Source organism: Sciurus carolinensis, chromosome 9 (genome assembly GCF_902686445.1).
Source record: "Sciurus carolinensis chromosome 9, mSciCar1.2, whole genome shotgun sequence".
In the NCBI taxonomy this organism is placed as follows: domain Eukaryota; kingdom Metazoa; phylum Chordata; class Mammalia; order Rodentia; family Sciuridae; genus Sciurus; species Sciurus carolinensis.
Window position 1 is genome coordinate 95,057,741 of NC_062221.1, and position 20,705 is coordinate 95,078,445.

General features: G+C 35.2%; 1 protein-coding gene and 2 pseudogenes across 1 annotated transcript; all 3 read right to left on the reverse strand.

Moving 5' to 3' along the window:
• Positions 1 to 2,447: 2,447 nt before the first annotated feature.
• Positions 2,448 to 3,089, reverse strand: LOC124993694 (60S ribosomal protein L15-like; annotated as a pseudogene).
• A 2,589-nt stretch (positions 3,090 to 5,678) lies between these two features.
• On the reverse strand, positions 5,679 to 6,623 carry LOC124993695 (olfactory receptor 5K3-like). Its single transcript, XM_047565508.1, has one exon. It carries the CDS (start codon positions 6,621 to 6,623, stop codon positions 5,679 to 5,681), a length of 945 nt encoding a protein of 314 aa, XP_047421464.1.
• A 12,508-nt stretch (positions 6,624 to 19,131) lies between these two features.
• On the reverse strand, positions 19,132 to 20,059 carry LOC124993696 (olfactory receptor 5K3-like; annotated as a pseudogene).
• Positions 20,060 to 20,705: the final 646 nt, after the last annotated feature.

The following is a 20,705-nucleotide window of genomic DNA, read 5'->3' on the forward strand; positions in this document are numbered from 1 at the left end:
TCTGGGCTAAGAAATTTGCTGAAATCCATATTGGTTTCCCCCTATATATAATCTGATACTTTTCTCTTGTAGCCTTTAAAATTCTATCTTTAGTTTGTATGTTGGTCGTTTTCATTATATTGTGCCTTGGTGTGGATCTGTTGTAATTTTGTACATTTGGTGTCTGTAAGCCTCTTGTATTTGATTTTCCATTTCATTCTTCAAGTTTGGGAAAATTTCTGATATTATTTCACTGAACAGATTGTTCATTTCTCTGATTTGTATCTGTGTGCCTTTCTCAATCTAAGTAATTCTTAAATTTGATCTCTTCATGTTACCCCATAATTCTTGCAGGCTCTGTTCATGATATTTTACCATCTTCTCTGTGTGGTCACCTTTTTTTCAAGATTAAATATTTTGTTTTCATTGTCTAAATTTCTGTCTTCCAAGTGATCTATTCTGTTGGTGATGCTTTTTATTGAGTTTTTAATTTGTTTTTTTCATATCCTTCCTTTCATGGATTTCTGAATTTTTTTCAGTATCTCTATCTATTTACTGAAATGATCTTCTTCTTCCTGCATTTGCTCTTTTAAATGCTTGTTGGAATGACCATTCATTGCCTGCATTTGCTCTACTATATCATCCTTTACTTCATGGATCATTTTCATTATGTACATTCTGAACTCCTTTTCTGACATTTCTTCTACCATGTTGTCAATGGATTCTATTAACAAAGCATCTTGGTTTGTTTGGGGCACTTTCTTCCTTCATTTTTTCATGTTGTTTATATATATTCCCCTCTAGCACTGCAGATCTGTAGTACTACAATTTCCTTCTATAGCCTTATAGTGTAACTGCAGTTTTCTAATACCTCTCCTTTAAGGGGGAGACCAATATTGGAAGCACCCAGTACAAACAATATGCAGCCTTAATCCAAAATGACCCTATTAGGATGTTAGCAATAGTGTTGTAATAAACAGAGATGATGAGTTTAATTATTATCCTCAACATAAGCAATAGGTTTGCAATAAAGTCTACAATTTATAATGGTGGACAAAGGGGGAAGGTGTCGAATATAATCTTGATGAGATAAGAAGTGAGTGTATAGGGGTACTAGATCATGGGAAGAGTGAAAGCAGAGTAAAAAGTTGATTGTTAGCATGAGAAAAGGGAGAAATGGACTCTGAGGAAACAAACAAGAGGTAAATAGAGTGAGAAAAAAATATATACCTATAAAACTGTAATATTCTATTCAGACCTCCCAGTCTTCAGTAGCCTAATGCATAAAAGATATTTAATAATGAGCTTTTATTCCCTGCAGGTGTTCCAGGATGGGAACTGCACACACTAAAGTTGATGACATCTGAGTCAGGATTATGCCAAAATGGTGGCAGAGGCATCTCAACAAGTTGGTAGTTGGGGAGCTGAGGGGTGAGGTGTGGGTGTGCGCATACTGAGTTGGGGGACAAGGCTGGTGCTGTAGATCCCCCCAGGGTTGGGCATCTTGAGCCTGGTGCCAGGGCTATACTTCTGGTGCTGAAGAGCTGGGCCTCGAAATTGGTTTTCTAACCTCAAAATTAAATGGAATTTATTGAATGGTCACTGGTTTATCAGATTACCACAATAGCATTTTTTACTAACTTAAAGTCTTAAGGGAAAAAATAACTAATGCTAAATTCCCCTCAGTTTAAAGGATACTGGTATGAATATCATGGAATGACTACTGTGCAACAAGTTCAGGATTCTAGATTCCACAGAGATATAGGATTGAATCAGCTTTCATACTTTAGGTAAATTTACACTGTTCTATAGAGACAGGCAATCATGTTTAGGTTAAACTAGATTTGTGAGAAACACTTTGCCGCAGGTTTAGTCTTATGAAAATTTAGGAAAGTATTTTCCTTTCAGAAATAACGATTGCACAAATAAAACACTGGATTAAAGTTTTAAAAGTTGGCTTTAATTTAGGTCACAATTTTCTACATATTATCATGATATACGGTTAGGACTTCCTCCTCCTATCCTACAAATTTCTAACCAAAATACATTTTTAAAAGTTAGTACTTCCCAAACTCCAAAAAACTCAACCCTTTAAAGCTGGGAGAACATTGAATTTTTCCCCTGAAGCTGTGTATTTTATCATATGTACCAAAAATATCTTCAGTGCTTATTCCAACATTCATCTGTTAGAAAATCTATTTTACACCACTTCTACCACACAGAATGTATTAACCACTGACCTGTAACTACCTGAAATAATAAAACAAAGACAAGAAAAGATTATTTTTGTTAGAAAGAAGGTACACATTCCCTTATTAACTTCAAACATCATTGCACTTGAATTTCTATAATTTAACCAAATATTTATGGAATATACTGCAAACTACTTTCAACAGAAACACCTTTAGGCAGACTTGAGTGTGCTAAATTCTTTATTAGGTATGAACTTAACAGCTATTATACTTACATTAAGTGGTGAAAATAGAACCTAGGAATATTGTGTCTTCTCTAAATCTCAAGGAGCCTACAAGAGTGTGGTGGAACTTGTGGTCCTTTTGAAGGCCACCACTCTTGTGGTTTGCAAACATCAGCCCCAGTATCTCCCTGTGTTTATGGACTGGTTTGGTGATCCACTGAGTGTCAGGATTTCTTCTGATAACTCTCTGGAATGGATCAATGAAGATAATGTGAAAGAATTTATATGAAATTTAAGAAATTAAATGAAAGAATTTTTATGTGGAATCTTCACCAACCCCGTTAGAATTCAGGACTCTCAGAGCCCACAGTTGCTTGCAGCTTTCTCCTCAACAGCAGGTTTCTGAAAGTTTCCAGTGAATTTTATCTAGTTAACAGTATGATGGACAGGCTTGCCATACATTGCACCTTTCAAAACGGGGCATTTGTAGCCACTAAGGCACACATGAATCCTGCATATGACATGACTGTGCTTGACTTGTACCCCAGTCTGCACACTTTACCTGGATGAGTTGGGTAGAGAGCACGAAGCACCGAAAGCAGGTGGTATTGCCAGCAGGGGACCCACAAGAAGAGCACGTAACATGGGATTGCTTCTTCCTGCCCAGCTCCAGGACCTCCTTGTATGAAACCATCATAACTCACCTGATGGCTGCTACCTGGTGAAAAGAAAGGAGCCTCTCTCTCCTGTCCAGATATATTTTTTGTGGGGCTCTTTAAATACGAAGGTAGCTCATTTCCCAGAAACTTCCATAAACATCACCTCTTTTATCTCACTGGTCCCAAATAAATCACATACTCTTCCATTAAATTTGTCTGGGAAATCGTTCATAAGGACGAGGTAGAGTTATTTGAAAATGGATGACATAAATCATAGTATTATTAGAAAAAGGAAAAGGAATCAAGGAATATAATTTTGATAACTGAAAATGTCCATAAAAATAGTGTGTGCACTCTCTATTCAATTTAGTTTCTCAATTTTTTGATATGTTCATTTTGTTTACACTCTTCAAATGTAATTATTTCCCTAAAGAGTTGTTATTTCCAAAGGTTGTATTGATTGGTATTTAACATATTAGATATTAATACTGAAAAAAATTTTAAAAGGTTCTAGTCACTAAAAGTAAAAATAATCAACCCATTATACATTAACTGACATAATCCATTAAAACATTTTGAAGGAAATATGTGCTGTATGCATAATTATGTCCGGAACGGTTTGAGTATTGATAATACAAAATCAGATGTGACATGATTAAGTCACAGAAAGAAGTAGGACTTCATTTTCTTTTCTACACTTAAAATTAATATTTTAAAAAGTTTAAATATGTGTACTCCTTTTTTTTCTTATACTATGCTTGTTTTCTGAACTCATTGCCTAATATGTGGAATATTGAAGTTAGTCTCTTTTTAATCAATCACCAAATTGGTTTGCTGAGTCAAGCATATTGGTGCCAAAAGGACACCAATGTCTGTTGCCTCTAAGTAAATTCAAATTCTTAGAGTGGCATGTAAGATTCTCAGTGATCTTGCACACTTTCCCACTTCCTTCCTAAACTCACCAAGAATCTTTCCAACAGTCAGTCACTATAATTATTCTATTGCACTGTTCACCATTATTCTCACATATAGAGACGCACTCATTATCACAAACATTAATTCTGGTCATGATAATTTCTGTTTTGTTCAAATGGTAACAAATTTTTTCCATGTTTAAATGTTTATGTCTCATGTTACTTAATAATTAAATATCTCAAGTAATATTATCTCCATTTCCTGAACCCCCAAGCATGTGGAGAAAATATTATTGATTTACACTCTTGTTTCTTCTGGCTTACTAAGTTGAACTCAGGCAAGCTACTCAACATATCAATATATGAGGTTTTCATTCAAGAAAAGAACAAAAAGAATATCTAGTTAGTTATTTAATGCACATGAAAAGTCAAGTCTGTGTTTAGCAGGTTTATATTTCAGGAAATTATTTTTCTTTTGTGTTTATTAATAAATTTAGTGAATAAATATTTTGGTCATGTACCTAGAATTTTCACTCCTTTATTCCCTCTTATTTGGTTTTGAACAATATTTCCAGCTTTTGTTATTTCTGTGAATATATTAATACATTTCATAGGAAGCAGAAAAGGGTTCTCATACTCCTATTGAATAAAAAGACAAGGAATGATTTCAGGTAGAAAAAAATCTTCATTTTATTGATATTTTCATTAATTACATTGTTATGTGATGGAGAAATAAACTACATGAAAAATTAAAATTGACCAGGATTTATAATGAATAGTGTTTCTAATGGTGCTTTATAACCATATATAAAATTAGGTTCATTATTCCTATTACATGCACATACATGATTTGATCAATCTCATTCACTGGTGCCTTCCCTATCTCCCCTCTTCCCCACCCTTAATCAGCTTGCTCTACTCTACTGTTCTCCTTTCTATTACAATTGTTTTTATTTTAAATTGTGCATTATAATTACATATACATAAGTGGGTTTCATTATGTATATTGTTTCATGGACGGAGCATAATTTTGCAGATTTCAATCCCCCATCCTTCCACATGCCCGTCCCTTCTTTCTCCTGCTATCATTTTCCTTTTTTCAAAAAGCATCATTTTAAACTACATGTTGTTAAATCACAATATGCAGATACTCTAGAGAATTTGAAAGTAAAATTGAATAAAACTAAACATGAAAATATTCTTTATTTAGAGAATTAATATTTTATACATACATACTGAAATACAATCTCTTGAAATAACTGAAGTGTAGTTCAAAATCAAATTCAAATACATAGTTTACTTAGACAGATGGAATTGCTGAAGGAAAAATTAGTATTTGAGAACTTAGATAGTAAAAATTATTCTTTGGGATACAAGAAATTTGCTAGCAGTGTTAAAGGGGAGCCACTTCTTTGTATACTAACTTTTATTTCTAGAATTTGTTTGTTTTGTTGAAAATTATGTCTAATTCCACTGTAATATTTGTGAATAATTATCTGATCCACTCCTGATAGATTTCACCATATTTGATTTTGAAGTATATTTTTGCATACTCTTTCATTTTGGAGTTAAGTTTACTCAAATATCATCAAGATTTTAACAATCTAATATTTTGATTTTGAAGGGATAATTATTCAGTTTCTCAATATTGGTAGGTTTCTAAAAAGTACTATAAAGTCGAAATCAATCTTTCAAGAGAGATGATACTTGTCATAGAAAGTTACAACAGGAACTCTTCTTCAAAATTCTTTTTATAACATTTATTACTTCCTTGTTTCTTAAAGTATAAATAAAAGGATTTAATAAGGGAACTATTATAGTATAAAATACAGCAGCAGGTACATCTGTATCCCCTTCGTTAACTGAACTTGGTTGAGCATACAGGAAGAGCAGAGAACCATAGAATATTGATACAGAGAGAAAGTGGGATACACAGGTAGAGATGGCTTTGCCCCTTCCCTCTTTGGATTTCATTGTGAATATAGTGAAAAGGATATAGAGATAAGATATTAGCACTACAGTAATAGTAAAGGTTAGAATTGACCCTGCCAAAATATGTACCACCAATTCGTTGATATAGGGATCAACACAGGAGAGTCTGTATAATGGAAGGATATCACAAAAAAAGTGATTGATTTTATGAGATCCACAGAAAACCAACCTTAACAAAAATCCTACTTCAACGATGGGATGCAGGACTCCACCTATGTAGGCTGCTGTGGTCATCTGAATGCAGAGTTTCTTTGACATCAGAGTGTGGTACTGCAGTGGTCTGCAAATGGCCACATAGCGGTCATAGGCCATTGCTGCCAGAAGAAAGGAGTCTGTTGATTCAGCAAAACAGAGAAAATAAAACTGCACCATACATTCATAGAGAGAAATCCTTCTGTCCTTGGAAAAGAAGTTCTCTAACATCTTGGGAGTGATGGCACAGGAACAGAAGGAGTCCATGAGAGCTAGGTTGCCCAGGAAGATATACATTGGTGTGTGAAGACGGCGCTCCATGGAAATCAAGGCCACCAAACCTAGATTCCCCACCATGGTGACCAGATAGATGGCAGAGAACACCACAAACAGAAGGGCCTTCAGGTCTGGGTTATCTGTAAGTCCCATGAGGATGAATTCATTTGTCAAAGACTGATTGACTTTAGTCATCTCTCTTTTTCCTGTTGAGATAAATATCAATGAGACTTAAATTCTAATTAACACCATATAATTTTCCATTAATATTTTTCTTTTTATGTGGGTAGAGAATTTTCTTCTTTACCAAACCCTGTTATGCCCAGTCCAAAATGCCACATATTTCCAGGGATCATCTGTCTTTTTGAAGAGTCAGCAACTATGACCTCAAGCTGAGACTCTCAAAATTAACAAGGATATTTTGGTAATTCCAGGGAGGATGGCTAAAATACAGAAAGTTGCTGGCACAATGAGCATGCCCATAATCTGAGTGGCTTGGGATGCTAAGGCAGGGGAATTGCAAGTTCAAAGCCAGTCTCAGTAACTCAGCAAGGCCCTACGCATCTTAGCAAGAGCCTGTTTAAAAAAAAAATAGAAGGGCTGAGAATGTTGCTCAGGGTTTAAACACCCCTGGATTCAATCTCTGGTACAAAAGAAAAACACAGAAATGACATCTTTAAGTTTTTAATCATATTCATATAAACATTTAAGTTACCCATATTTGATTCATTTTCCCAATTAATTTGTGTCAGTTTTTAAAAAATGTACCTTAAATACGATGTTTGTACTGGCACATACCTGTCACCCCAGTAACTGGGGAGGGTGAGATGAAGGGCTCACATATTGGAGGCCAGTGTTAACAAAATAAATAATGAGGGGCTGGGGAGATAGCTCAGCTGGTAGAGTGCTTGTCTCTTAAGCACAAGGCCCTGAGTTCGATCCCCAGTACCGCAAAAAAAAAAAAAAAAGAAAGAAAAAAGAAAACCTGAGTATGCAGCTCAGTAATAAAGCACTACTGTGTTTAATCCTCACTATGAAACAAACAAAAAAATCCTAAACTAAAATTTAAATCAATTTTCCTATAAAGTCATGTTTTTCTACTGTGATAATGATCTTTATCTATTCCTCTAGGGAAATGAATGGTTTACAATATTTTATACATACGTTAAATTAACAGGTTCAAGATGGCACAAAGATCAGTAAGGAATAAGGTGTATATTATATCTAAAAAGAAAATTAACAGAGAAAGCTAAAGGTATAAATGTCCACAGATCATAACCTTTGCATAACCTACTGTTACACCCTTTTCATGAACAATGACTCTGTCCATTAAATTATTCACATTGTTTTTCTCCTAATTCTAAGCTCTTCCTCTTTTGCTAAACCATAGTTTGCATACAGCATCACTCAATAAACTTTTTACTGAGTATCCCAGACCACACTGACCACACTTGACTTATGGTGCATATGTTATACATTCAACACAATCTACAGTTTTATGTGTGTCATCTACATTGCATTATTCTTTCACATGTACAAGAGTGTTACTTATTATAATCATTGTGAGGATACATTTTAAATACTTCTGTTTGGAGCTCTAAGAAAAAGGCCAAATGAAGTCCAACCCTGGCTCCATGCTATGACTTCTTTTCTGTTTCCTACTCATGATCCCAACTGACTCTGCCTCCGCAAACTCAGACTCTTAGCTTTGAAGAAAGGTCCACAAGGAAAAATTTAAAAATCATCTTCTTAAGAAACCAAGGTATATTTCCTGTGTCAAAACTACATATTTTTACTAGAAGATTTTATAAGGCTTTCCAAATTTACAGTAGTAGATATCCAGTTGGATAAAAGCAGATTCATCTTCATACTTCAATTTCATCACTTGGGAAAGAGGAAATCCCTTAAATTTGGATAGAAAATTTTATTAGAAATTTTAGTTTACTTTAAAGGGCTATTTTTTCTATTACTTAGTGATAAAGTTGATCACTGAGCAGTGATTCACTGATAAAGCTGATCATATAAATTCTATGACCAAACTGTGTTTTTATTTCCCATAAATAAGATATTCAAAGGAAAACAGTAGAAACTTATTTTTCTCCTAAAATATTAAGATAAGGTAAATACCAGTATAAGCATGTAGCAATTCAGTTAAACTACAAATAACTTTCAATGTATATTCCTAAATAAATTAACAAAATTTTGCATCTTACCTATATATTTTGAAGTTCTATGTTATAATCAGAGATTCACATGAATCACAGCATTGTACCTTTCCCGATTTCACCATGCTATTAAATATTGAGTAGAGCTAGAGAACTAAGTAAACAATTAAAATTTAGAAATAATCAAACATGGTAAATAATTCTAGGAAGTAAATTTTCAAATATGTCAAAATTTAAATTTAAAAAAATAAATTCAAACACTTCAAGATAGATTTCACTAAGAACTTTTGGCAAGTGTATTTTTTGCTTTATGGTGTTTATGTTGATGGTCTCAGAATTTAAGAATATGTAAGTGCACATTCTTGCAAAAACATTTGGGATTAGGAGAACACAAATCTCAGAGACTATAGGCCAGTGTTAATAATATGTCCTTTCATTGCCAAGTTAAAGTTTTCCATCAAACCCTGAAGGGATTTCCTTGCACTTACATCATTGAATTTCTGTGTGATATTAAGTCCTAAAAGCATATGAACCACTTGTCATTCATTAAAGATGTCTCATGAGATAGTGAGATTAAAGCAAATGACATTTACTAAAGTGTGTTTGATCCTGCCAATTTGTATGTAACTGACTCAGTGTTTACAATTCTCTTCACCATACTGTCCATACAAGGTAGAACAGGCAGAAAATAGTCTTAGGCTCTTTGAACCCCTTTCTGGTGAAAGTAGAATTAATATGGTTTATGAAAGATAATTAGCTTTTGAGAGGAAGCTGGGAGGCCTGATAGCTTGAGTTAGGGTAATCAACTTTTCACTCTGTGCCTTGAGTGCCCATGTCCTACAACACACTCACTGGAAATTTGATTTTTTTTATTTGTCCTGTATAGATATTTCTGAGATTGTCCGCCTGTCTTTTCTCTTCATGTCACATGTCTTTTACCTTTCTTACCCTGCTGTGTTCTCTTCTTCATTCCACTAATCCCTCTGTAATATTATGCTTTCATTTGTGAGTACATGAGTAATTAATTGGTCACTACTTCCCCACCCCACAGCTGGTGCCTGGGTTTAGGGGGAAGGATTTCTTGGATATGTCTAATCCTGTTTTTCCAACACTATGAATTGTTTGTCATTTTTTAGTACTCAATGTTTGTCGAATGAATTTAAAAAGAGATACTTCCCTGCTCAAGAGTTCTTAACAGAACCTCATTATTTCTCAAACCAGATCCATGTACCTAATTTGGAATTCTAGATATTCCCCAGGCTGCATCTTGTCACTTTGCTGTCTCCAGTGCACCAGAGGGAAGATGACCATGTGCATCACTTCCGTTTCTTGTGCACCTGCTTTAAGCTGTTTCCCACACCCAAAATAACTTCTCCCTCTTTTTCCATTTCAATCCTCCTCATATTTAAGGTCAGATAGAAACACCTTTTATGTGAGAACATCCCTTCATTTCCTAAGTTGTTGTTTCTATATCTCAGTATTTACTTCATCAGGTGTGACTTATATGTCCCTGGATTGTTCTGTATCTATGTTCTAAACAACCTTAAGATAGGTATCACTTCATAGTTCTTGGCTCTTTAAAGCCAGTTGAGCTAAATTCCTAACACATATTATTTCAGTATTCATATTTTAAATACATTTTCCCAGTGGTTTTGTGATTTCAGATAAACTTCTGAGGATAAGAGTGCTATGAACAGCAAAGAGCATGAGAATATAAAGTAAGGAAGAAAAACTCAGGACCAATGTATAGATATCAGAAAGTGTAAGAAATAATCAGATATTGTATAGTAAAGTAGTTTGACTGAAACTTACAACATGGTATAAGGGAAAATTTACAAATGACATAAAGGAAATGAGAGTTTAATTGGAAAATTCTCTGGTAGATTCCTTCCTGTTTATTCTTTGCGCCTTTGCCATTTCACTGAAACTTTTCTCTGGTAGTTAACATCCAACTCTAAATGTCATTTGAAAGAACATGTAAGAAACTTCTCCAGCAGGGCTGCAAATTAGTTCAGCCATTCTGGAAAGCAGTGTGGAGATTCCTTAGAAAACTTGAAATGGAACCACCATTTGATCCAGCTATCCCACTCCTTGGCCTATACCCAAAGGACTTAAAATGAGCATACTACAGAGATACAGCCACAACAATGTTCATAGCTGGTGAATTCATGATAGCCAGATTGTGGAACCAACCTAGATGCCCTTCAATGGATGAATGGATAAAGAAACTGTGATATATATATATATATACATATATATATATATGTGTATACATGTGTATATATATGTGTATATATGTGTATACATATATATATATGTATATATATATATATATATAAATATACAAAGAATTTGTGGCAATGTGTCTTCTGCTGAAGTCACTAGCAGATACAGGACAGTTGAATCTCTAGATGAGCTAGATAACAGAACAGGTCGAGTTTCTTTTTTCTTTTTTTTAATTCATTTTTATTGTAAGCAAATGGGATACATCTTGTTTCTTATATATATATATGTATATATATACATTTATATATATATATATATATATAATGGAATATTACTCAGCCATAAAAAATAATGAAATTATGGGATTTGCAGGCAAATGGATGAAATTGGATAATATCATGCTAAGTGTGATAAGTCAATCTGAAAATACTAAAGGATGAATGATATCGCTGATAAGCAGATGATGACATATAATGGGGGGTGGGAGGGAGGCAAGAATGGAGGAAGGAGGGACTGTATAGAGAGATAAGAGGGGTGGGAGGTGTGGGGTGGAAGAAAAAAAATAACAGAATGAATCAAAAACTATTACCTTAGGTAAATGTATGATTACAAAAACGGTATGCCTCTACTTCATGTACTAATAGAGAAACAAGATGTATCCCATTTGTTTACAATAAAAATGAATTAAAAGAAAAAAGATGATGATAAGAGAAATGTGTCACTCACAGAAAGACATACACCGCATGATTTCCATGTATATGAGTAAAATCATCATCTTTGTACATTTATATCAGTAAAATCATTTGAAATTTATTTAAATATCGCCTATTCTCCTACATATTTGATATGTAGGGTTCATGTGGTTTGTTGGAGGTGATCTTTGGAGCTATTGGCTAATGAGTTTTTTTTTTTTTTTTGTTATTCTCAGCTGAATTATTTTTTTTTATTGTAAACAAATGGGATACATGTTTCTCTGTCTTTACATGGCGTAAAGGCATACCATTTGTGTAATCATAAATTTACATAGGGTAATGTTGTTTGATTCATTCTCCCATTTTTTCCCTTCCCTCCACCCTTCCCACCCCTCCCCTCCCTCTATACAGTCCTTCCTTCCTCCATTCCTGCCCCCCTCCCTAAACCCAACTCCAACCCCAACACTAACCCTTCCCACTCCCCATTATGTGTCATCATCCACTTATTAGCGATATCATTTGTCCTTTGGTTTTTTGAGATTGGCTTATCTCACTTAGCATGATATTCTCCAGTTTCATCCATTTGCCTGCAAATTATTGGCTAATGAGTTTTAGGCGGGGAGTTTCTACATCCATCTCAGAGTGAGACACCCAGTAATCATCCACCCTTCCACACAATCAGGATGTTGATCATGGATCTTGTACTCTTCATATGCTGTTCATGTGCTTGATCATGTGCTCTCTGGCCTATCAGAGACTTCATATGTGGAATTGTTGCATTCAAGGTTTCCCCTCTGTCTGCCTATCTTATGTATGGCTCCTGCTCTCAGGATTATTAACTGTAGTTAAAACATTGTACAGAACGTCTCTGGCACTTAATCATTCTGCATGTCTTTAAATTCTTCCTCACTGAAGAGTAACTCCTGATTTCCTCTCCCTCCTGCCACTGGAAACCACATTCTACTCTCTGCTTCTATGAATCTGATTATTTTACTCATATACATGGAAATCATGCAGTGTATGTCTTTCTGTGAGTGACACATTTCTCTTATCATCATATCCTAAAAGTTGATCCTTGTCACATGTGGCAGGATTTCCTCTTCTTTGAAAGCTGAATAATGGTTAATGATGTTTTGTGTGTGTATGTGTGTGTGTGATGATAGTGATATATATCACAAATCCTTTATCCAACATGTCTTGACAGACACATGTGTTTGGTATACCTTGGGTACCATGCATTATTCTGCAATGAACGTGGGTGTGCAGATTTCCTCATCACATTGTTACCACTACCTCTGAATATACATCCAGAAACAGGATAACTGGGTCATATGGTAGTTCTGTATTAATCTTTTGTCTTCTACAATGGTTGCACCAATTTACGTTACCACCAACAGTGTACAGGACTTCCCTTTGTATCTCATTCTTGTCAACACACTTTGCCTTATTTCTTAAAATCATAGTCTTTCTAACAGGTATGTTAACTCTCATTGTGGTTTTGATTTGCACGTTACTGAAGATTACAGAAATTGAAAATGTTTTCATATACATTTTAGCTATTTGTATGTTTTCTTTGAAAAAAAAAGTCTATTCTTTGATTATTTACCCATTTTGTGATTGGTTCATTTGTGGTTTTCCTTTCCTCTCCTTTTTTTAAAAAAAATTCTTTATTACTACATTTCATAAATTCTTCTATTCTATGAATATTCACCAGTTGTTGATTATATGATTTGTAAATATTTTCTCCCAATGCAAAGCTTTTTTTTCATTATTTTCCCTTTTCTCTGCAGAAGTTTACCTTAACATAGTTCCATCGTTAATTTTTCTTTTTATTGACTGTGCTTATGGTGTCATATTAAAAAATATTGAATACTACCAGTGTTAAGGGATTACTCTGTATCTTTTACTTTAGGAGTTTAACACTTATAGGTCTTATATTTAATTATTTAATTTATTTGATTTTTATGTAAGATGTTAAACAGGGGTGCATTTCATCCTTTTGCCTATGAATATCCAGTTTTCTTGGTACCATTAATTGAAGAAGAATTACAAATGTCCAACAGTACATGACTAGATGTCAGCATTATTATCCATAAGGAAATATATTTTATATGTATGTATATCTTGTACATACATACACATAATCTATGAGTGGATATGAATTATATGTAGTAGATGTAATTTAGTTTAGAGATATTCAGAGTTTGGTTTAAACAAATTCAGTTCAAAGATCTCAATTGACTTTTTCAAAATGTTTTATTAGTGCACTATAATCATACATAATAGTGGTGTTCATTTTTGCATTATCATACTTGCAAGGAATATAGTTTGCTCCATTTTAGTCCCCAGGGCTTCCTCTTTTCCTCCACTTCCCACTCATCAGAATTTCCTTTCCATTTTTTAGTGGTTTTCCTTCCATTTATTTATCCATTATTTTAATTGGGTGTTTCATAGGTATTCATAAAGGTGTAATTCTACCATTCCTATCTTTTCCCATTCCTTCTCCTTCCCCTTCAATCTCCTTTTTCTGCTCCAATGATCTACTTTCATGGGGATTTCCCTCTCACTTTTTCCCCTTATTTTGGTGTAGCTTCCACATATGAGAGAAACATTTGGCACTTGACTTCCTAAGTGTGACTCGCATCTCCAAAGTTTTCCAAATTGCTCCCTAAAGCCATGTCCCAAATGCTCTGAACCTCTATGGTTAGTCATAGAGGTTCAGAGCAATACCCTCACTTCTTGGTAACAATTTCTGTTAATCAGCTGTATATTAACATGACAATAGTACCTGGAAAGAATCAGTTGAAGGAATACATGTTCATTTTGAGATGACAGTTTCAGAGATTTGGCCCAGGTTCAGTGGGCTCCTTTGCTCTGGGCCTGAGGTCAGTGATAATGGCAGAAGGATTCCAGGACACATCCCCAGTGACATACCTCTTCCAGTCATGGTCCCCTACAGTTAATACCTAGGTAGTCTATTCACAGCCTTCGGTTGGACAGGTTAGGTTTAGGTTTTCATTTTCCAATCATTTGAAATTTTAATGTTCTTCTATTAACAGAAACTTTTTCAGTACATCTCATATTCAACCCATAACAAAGCACTTTGAAAATGTGGTCAGAATCTGGGCATATACTAGGAACTGGAAGATTTCTAATGGTTAGAAACCACTGTTACCGTAAGTATTTTAAATACTTGACTACAACTGACTTTAATGTTCTAACCTCATACTTTAATAGTATTTTTTGAATGACACTAATAAAATAAAGACTGAAAGTGCATCTTATTAGAAACAAAATATACGATCACTAATCATCTTCAAATATTATTGCACTGTAATTTCCATAAATTGACAAACATTCATGAAGTAATCTGCAGACTAGAATTAACAGATAAATAACATCATTCAGCAGCTATGACTGGGTCAAGTTGTTTATTAGATATGAAGTTTATGAACATCATACTAACATATTTTGCTTTCTCCGAGCTGGTGGAACCACCAATAATGTGGGGGAAGTTGCAGATATTTGTAAGAGCCAAGAATCTTGCAGCCTGCAGTGTCAAACTGAACATCTCCCTGTGCTTGTGACCTGATTTGGTGATCTGCTGAGTGTCATAATTTCATTTACTAGTTTTGTGAAATGGATCAATAAGGATCACCTCAAAGAATTTTGTATGTGGAATCTTCACCAACCCAGTTAGAATTCAAGAGTCTCAAAGATCCATACTTATGTCCAGCTCATTCCTCACCAACAGACAGAAGAATTCCAGCAAACTAGATGCTTAGCACCATAATGAACAGGATTGTCAAATGTTGTACCTTTAGGGTTTGGGTGTTTGAGGTCACCATGGCTCAGACATAAACTTATGACTCAGCATAAACTTGCTTGATATCATATCTCAGTAAGTGAACTCTATCAAAATGGGTGGGAGAGGTTTGGGGATATAGCTCAGTTGGTAGAGTGCTTGCCTCACAAGCACAAGGCCCTGAGTTCAATCCCTAGTTCTGCAAAAACAAAATAGAAAATGGGTGTGAGAGCTCTGTGTGGCACAGAAAGCTGGTGGTACTGCCCTTCAGTGATCAACAAAAGAAAGCTCGTCACACCAGGCTACTTATTCCTCCATAACTCTCTGGTGTACTTCTAGGCCCCCTTCTTCATTTATCTGATGGCTGCTGCCAGAACAAATGGAAAGAGTGTGTTTACGCAATCCAGTTATTTATTTATGTTCTTGTAGAGCTCTTTAAATAAAAAGGAAACACATTTTCCAGAAATCTCCAAAAAAATTCATCATTTTGTCTTGCTCACTTTAAATAAGTTGCATATTCTTTCATCAGCAGATGTCTAGGAATCAGCATTCATAAAGATTAGGGATGGGTGATGCAGAAATACATAACAAAAACCACAGCATTAGCAGTAATGGGAAGGGACATCGAGAATGTTATTCTGGCAACCAACAATGTTCTCTGACATAATGCGTGCACTCCCCATTCAATTCAGAGTTTATGTAACTTTCTTATTTCTATATTTATTTATACTCTTAAAACATATTTAAGTCCCTAAAGTGTTATATTTAAGCAGGTTGGTATTTAAGTATTTAGCATATAAAGATAAAAACTAAATGGTCAAGAATGTTTTAGTCATTCAAAAATGAAAATAATAAACCCATTATTCATTAATCAATATATTTCCAAAGAAAGCATTTTGAAGTAAATGATTACTGAATGTTCAATTATCTCAGGCACTGCTTGTGCACTTGTAATGGGAAATAATATGTGATATAATGGATGCAGAGAAGACTAGAATTTTATTTTGTTTTATAATAGCAGCAATTTATAATATATTTTTCTTTAAAATGTTCATATCTGTGTCCCCCTGTCTCTTCTCAGTCTATGTTCAAGTTGTGCTGTCATGACCTTGTATGTGAATTATTGAAGTCAGTCTCTTTCCAACCAATTGCCTGGAAAATTTACTGGAAGATACAATCAAATTACTGTGCTGCCAGGGAGACAGGTGTCTGATGCCTCTATGTAAATTCAGTTTCTTCAGGTGCCATTTAAGGTTATCAGTGCTCTGTTTCTCTTTCATCTTTATTTCCCAAACTCACCAAGAACTCTGTCCAGCTATTTGCACTCTGAGTGTTCTGTTCCATTTTCCACCCCTGGCCCCCAAAAGCTCATGACCACCTCAGAATATAAAATACATTAAGTCCATTTCTAAGAATCATCATAGCCTGAACAGTTCCATGACTACCCCAAATTTCAAGTCCAAAGTCTCCTGTAAAACTTAAGGCAAACGCTCAATGTCAGCCCCTGTTACATACACCCTATATATAAAGGCATATAGTAATTATTTCCATTTCACAAGGGAGAAATGAGGGAGTAGAAAGAATTGAAGGAATGAATGCAAGACTTAAACCAGGCCAGGCAAATTAGTACTGTAGTTCCATGTCTGGCACCTAGAGCTCATGCCATCCTGTTGTTCTCTCCAAAGGGCTTGTGTAGCTCTGCCCCTGGGGCTTTGCTGGTTGTAGCTCACATGGCCTCTCTGTTGGCTTGTCTATACTGGATTCCTATGGCTTCCCTGGGCAGACATTCCACAGTACTGGCATCACTTAATCTTGGGTGTCTCCACTGCAGTTTCGGCTTCCTCCTCACATCTCCATTCTTCACCCTTTCAGGGGTAGCCCACAGGAACTCTGATTCTGCTGCAATTTGCCTGACCTCCAAGACCTTCCTTTGAACTCTTGATGGAAGTCTCCATGAACCCCTAACCCCAGCATCCCACAATCCTGCAAAATCAGCACCATGTGGATTCTACCAAGTTCTGCCACCATTTTGGGTAATACCCAAGACACCAGGCACTCTGGAGCACCTGTCTGTGAGAACCTGGGTGGTTGAACAGGATGAGAAAACTTCCTGGACTGCACTGTGCAAGCATGGTACTCTCCTGATCTCTTCTCAAAGTAATTTTTATTCCCTGGAGATTGAAATGAGTGTGGTCTTGCCAATTGTTCAGATACCCTTAGACCATCTTTCCCATTTTCTCTGGGCAAAGTCTTCAGCATTTCATAAGTGGTAGTAATGTCTTTAACAATTGGCATTTCCTTAGCTCCAGTTTTACTATCACCTTTCATGTCCAAGTTTTTCAAATCTCTCTGCTCCTAAATATCACAATAAACTTGGCTAAGAGCCACCATTAATACCCATGCCACCACCTGAATACTATGCTGCCTAGAATTTTTTTCTGCCAAATTAAAATTTTGTTGCTTTTAAAATCAGCCTCACAGAAAGTCTCAGGACATGGGCAACATGCAGAAAACTTCTCAGCCAGAACATACCATGAATGGCTTCTAGTTCAATTTCCAGTAAAGTCCTTCTTCTCCAAAACCTCATGAGCCCTATCTTTACTTTGCACAGTCCTATTGGCATTCTGGTCTTATGAGCTTCCATAGGATCCCCCATCTGCTTACAGAAATCTAAGGATTTCTCAACTTGCATCATTAAACTTTTCAAAATTCCTCCCATGAATTCTAAATAGCTCCAAAAGCTTCTGAACCACACAATCAGGTTAGTCACAGATATGATCCCACACTTGGTACAAAGTTCTGTTTAGTCATGTTTTTTGGTTGCCGTGACTAAAAGACCCGAGAAGAACCATTTTAATGAGGAAAAATTTACTTTGGGGGCACATGGCTTCAGAGTTCTCAGTCCATTGAAGGCTGACTTCTTTCCTCGGAATTTGAAGTGATGCAGAATCTTACAAGGAAAGAGTGTGGTGGGGGAGAGCAACTCAGGACATTACCAGGAAGCAGAGAAGAGAGAGAGAGAGAGAGAGAGAGAGAGAGAGAGAGAGAGAGAGAGAGAGAATGTATAAGCTAGATACAAAATATATACCTCAAAGGTGTGCTCCCAATGACCTACCTCCTCCAGGAACACCCGAGCCACCTATAGTTACAACCCTGATAATCTCTATTAGGAGATTAATTCACTAATTAGTTAAGACTCTCCTGACCCAATCATTCCACCTCTAAAGCTTTTTGCATTTTCTCACAAATAAGCTTTGGAGGACACCTCACATCTAAAACATCACAATATTCTTGATTAGAGAATAAACATTCCTTATGAACACATATTGAAATATGATTTCTTGAAAGAACTGAAGTCCAGTTGAAAGTAAAATTCAAACAAATAGTTAACTTCACATAGATGATCTTTCTCAAGGAAAAATTAATACTTGAGAGCTTGGAATATACCTGTTAATTGTAAAATTACACTTTGGGATGTGAGAAAGTAGCCAACAGAATTAAATGGGGTTTATTTTTTACAATACTGACTTTTCCCATTAGCATTTATTGGTTTTGGTGAACAGTGTGACTAATTATACACTGACACTCATGAATATTATTTAGTTTACTCCTGATGGATCTCACAGCGTTTGATCTTGAAATATACTTTTGCTTGATTTCTCCCCTTTGAAACAAATTTGACTCAAAAACTATAAATATTTAAATATTTTGGTTGTGACATGGCTATTTTCCACTTTCTCATGCTTGTAAGTTTAGAAAAAATATTGTCAAGTTGAAATCAGTCTTTCCAGGAAGATGATATTTGTTATAGAAAATTAAGAGTACCTCTTCAAAATTCTTTTCATAACATTTGTTACTTCCTTGTTTCTTAGGCTATAGATAAAAGGGTTTAATAAAGGAACTACTAGAATATAAAAAATAGCAGCAGTTACATCTTTATCCAATTACTAACCAAACTTGAACGAGCATAAAGGAAGAGAAGAGAACCATAGAATATTGATACAGAGAGAAAGTGGGATGCACAAGTAGATAGAGCTTTGCCCCTTCCCGTTTTAGATTTCATTGTGAATATAGTGAAAAGGATATAGAAATAAGAGATTAACACTATGGTAATGATAAAGATTAGAATTGACCTTACCATGATAAACATCATCAATTCATTGATATAAGGGTCAATGCAGGAGAGTCTATATAATGGAATGATATCACAATAGAACTGATTGATTTGATGAGATCCACAGAAAACCAACCTTAACAAAAGTCCTACTTCAACCACGGGATGCAGGTTTCCAACTACATAGGCTCCTGTGATCATCTGAATGCAGAGTTCCATTGACATCAGGGTGTGGTACTGCAGTGGTCTACAAATGGCCACATAGCGGTCATAGGCCATTGCTGCCAGAAGAAAGCAGTCTGCAGTTTCAGCAAGACAGAGAAAATAAAATTGTGCCATGCACTCATATAGGGAAATCCTTCTGTCTTCAGAATAGAAGTTCTCTAACATCTTGGGAGTGACAGCACAGGAACAGCAGGAGTCCATGAGAGCCAGGTTGCCCAGGAAGATGTACATTGGTGTGTGAAGACGGTGCTCCATGTAAATCAAGGCCACCAAACCTAGATTCCCCACCATGGTGATCAATAGATGGAATACAACATCACAAGCAGAAGGGTCTTCAGGTCTTGGTGATTTGTAAATCCCAGGAATAAAATTTCTCTTTTTAGGGAGTGATTTGACTTAGTCATTCTGGTCTTGTCTGCTGATACACAAATGTAAAGAAATTGAATTGATATTACAAACAAAACATATCAAATTTATCCCTCCAGTACTGTAGGTACCAAAAGATAGCATCTTATCTTCAAATCAACAACTTATACTCTTTCCTGAATTGTGGCATACTTATAACATGTCCACTTTTACCGTGGATTGTTCACACGGAGTTTGTCATGAAATGGCTATGTTAATTTGTTGTGAAAGTTTTTTGTGCATGAATTTTCCAATATCTGAGTACAGATACATTGTCAGTAAAATTAAATTTGCATTTCCCAAGTTAAAGCACATTTTCTGATGCTAACTTTCTCTCCAGAAATTTAAAATAAAGTTGTGTCCCAGGGGATTGATGCATTGTTTAAAATTAAAATGCTCATTTGACCAATTAAACGGGTAATTGTCTAATTTTTTTTAGAACTGCAGAATCATCATGAGTTTTATTCATGTTTTCTTTACCTAATTATCATTTCCCAGTTAATGTTACCAGGATGTATTTTCTATAAATCTCTATTTATCCTTTAAGACAGGAAAGAATATAAATTACCTTTAATTTTTTACTAAGTTAAAAATCTGTTTTATAAGTTCTTTTTTTCTTGTCTTTTTTTTTTTAGGCTTTTCCTG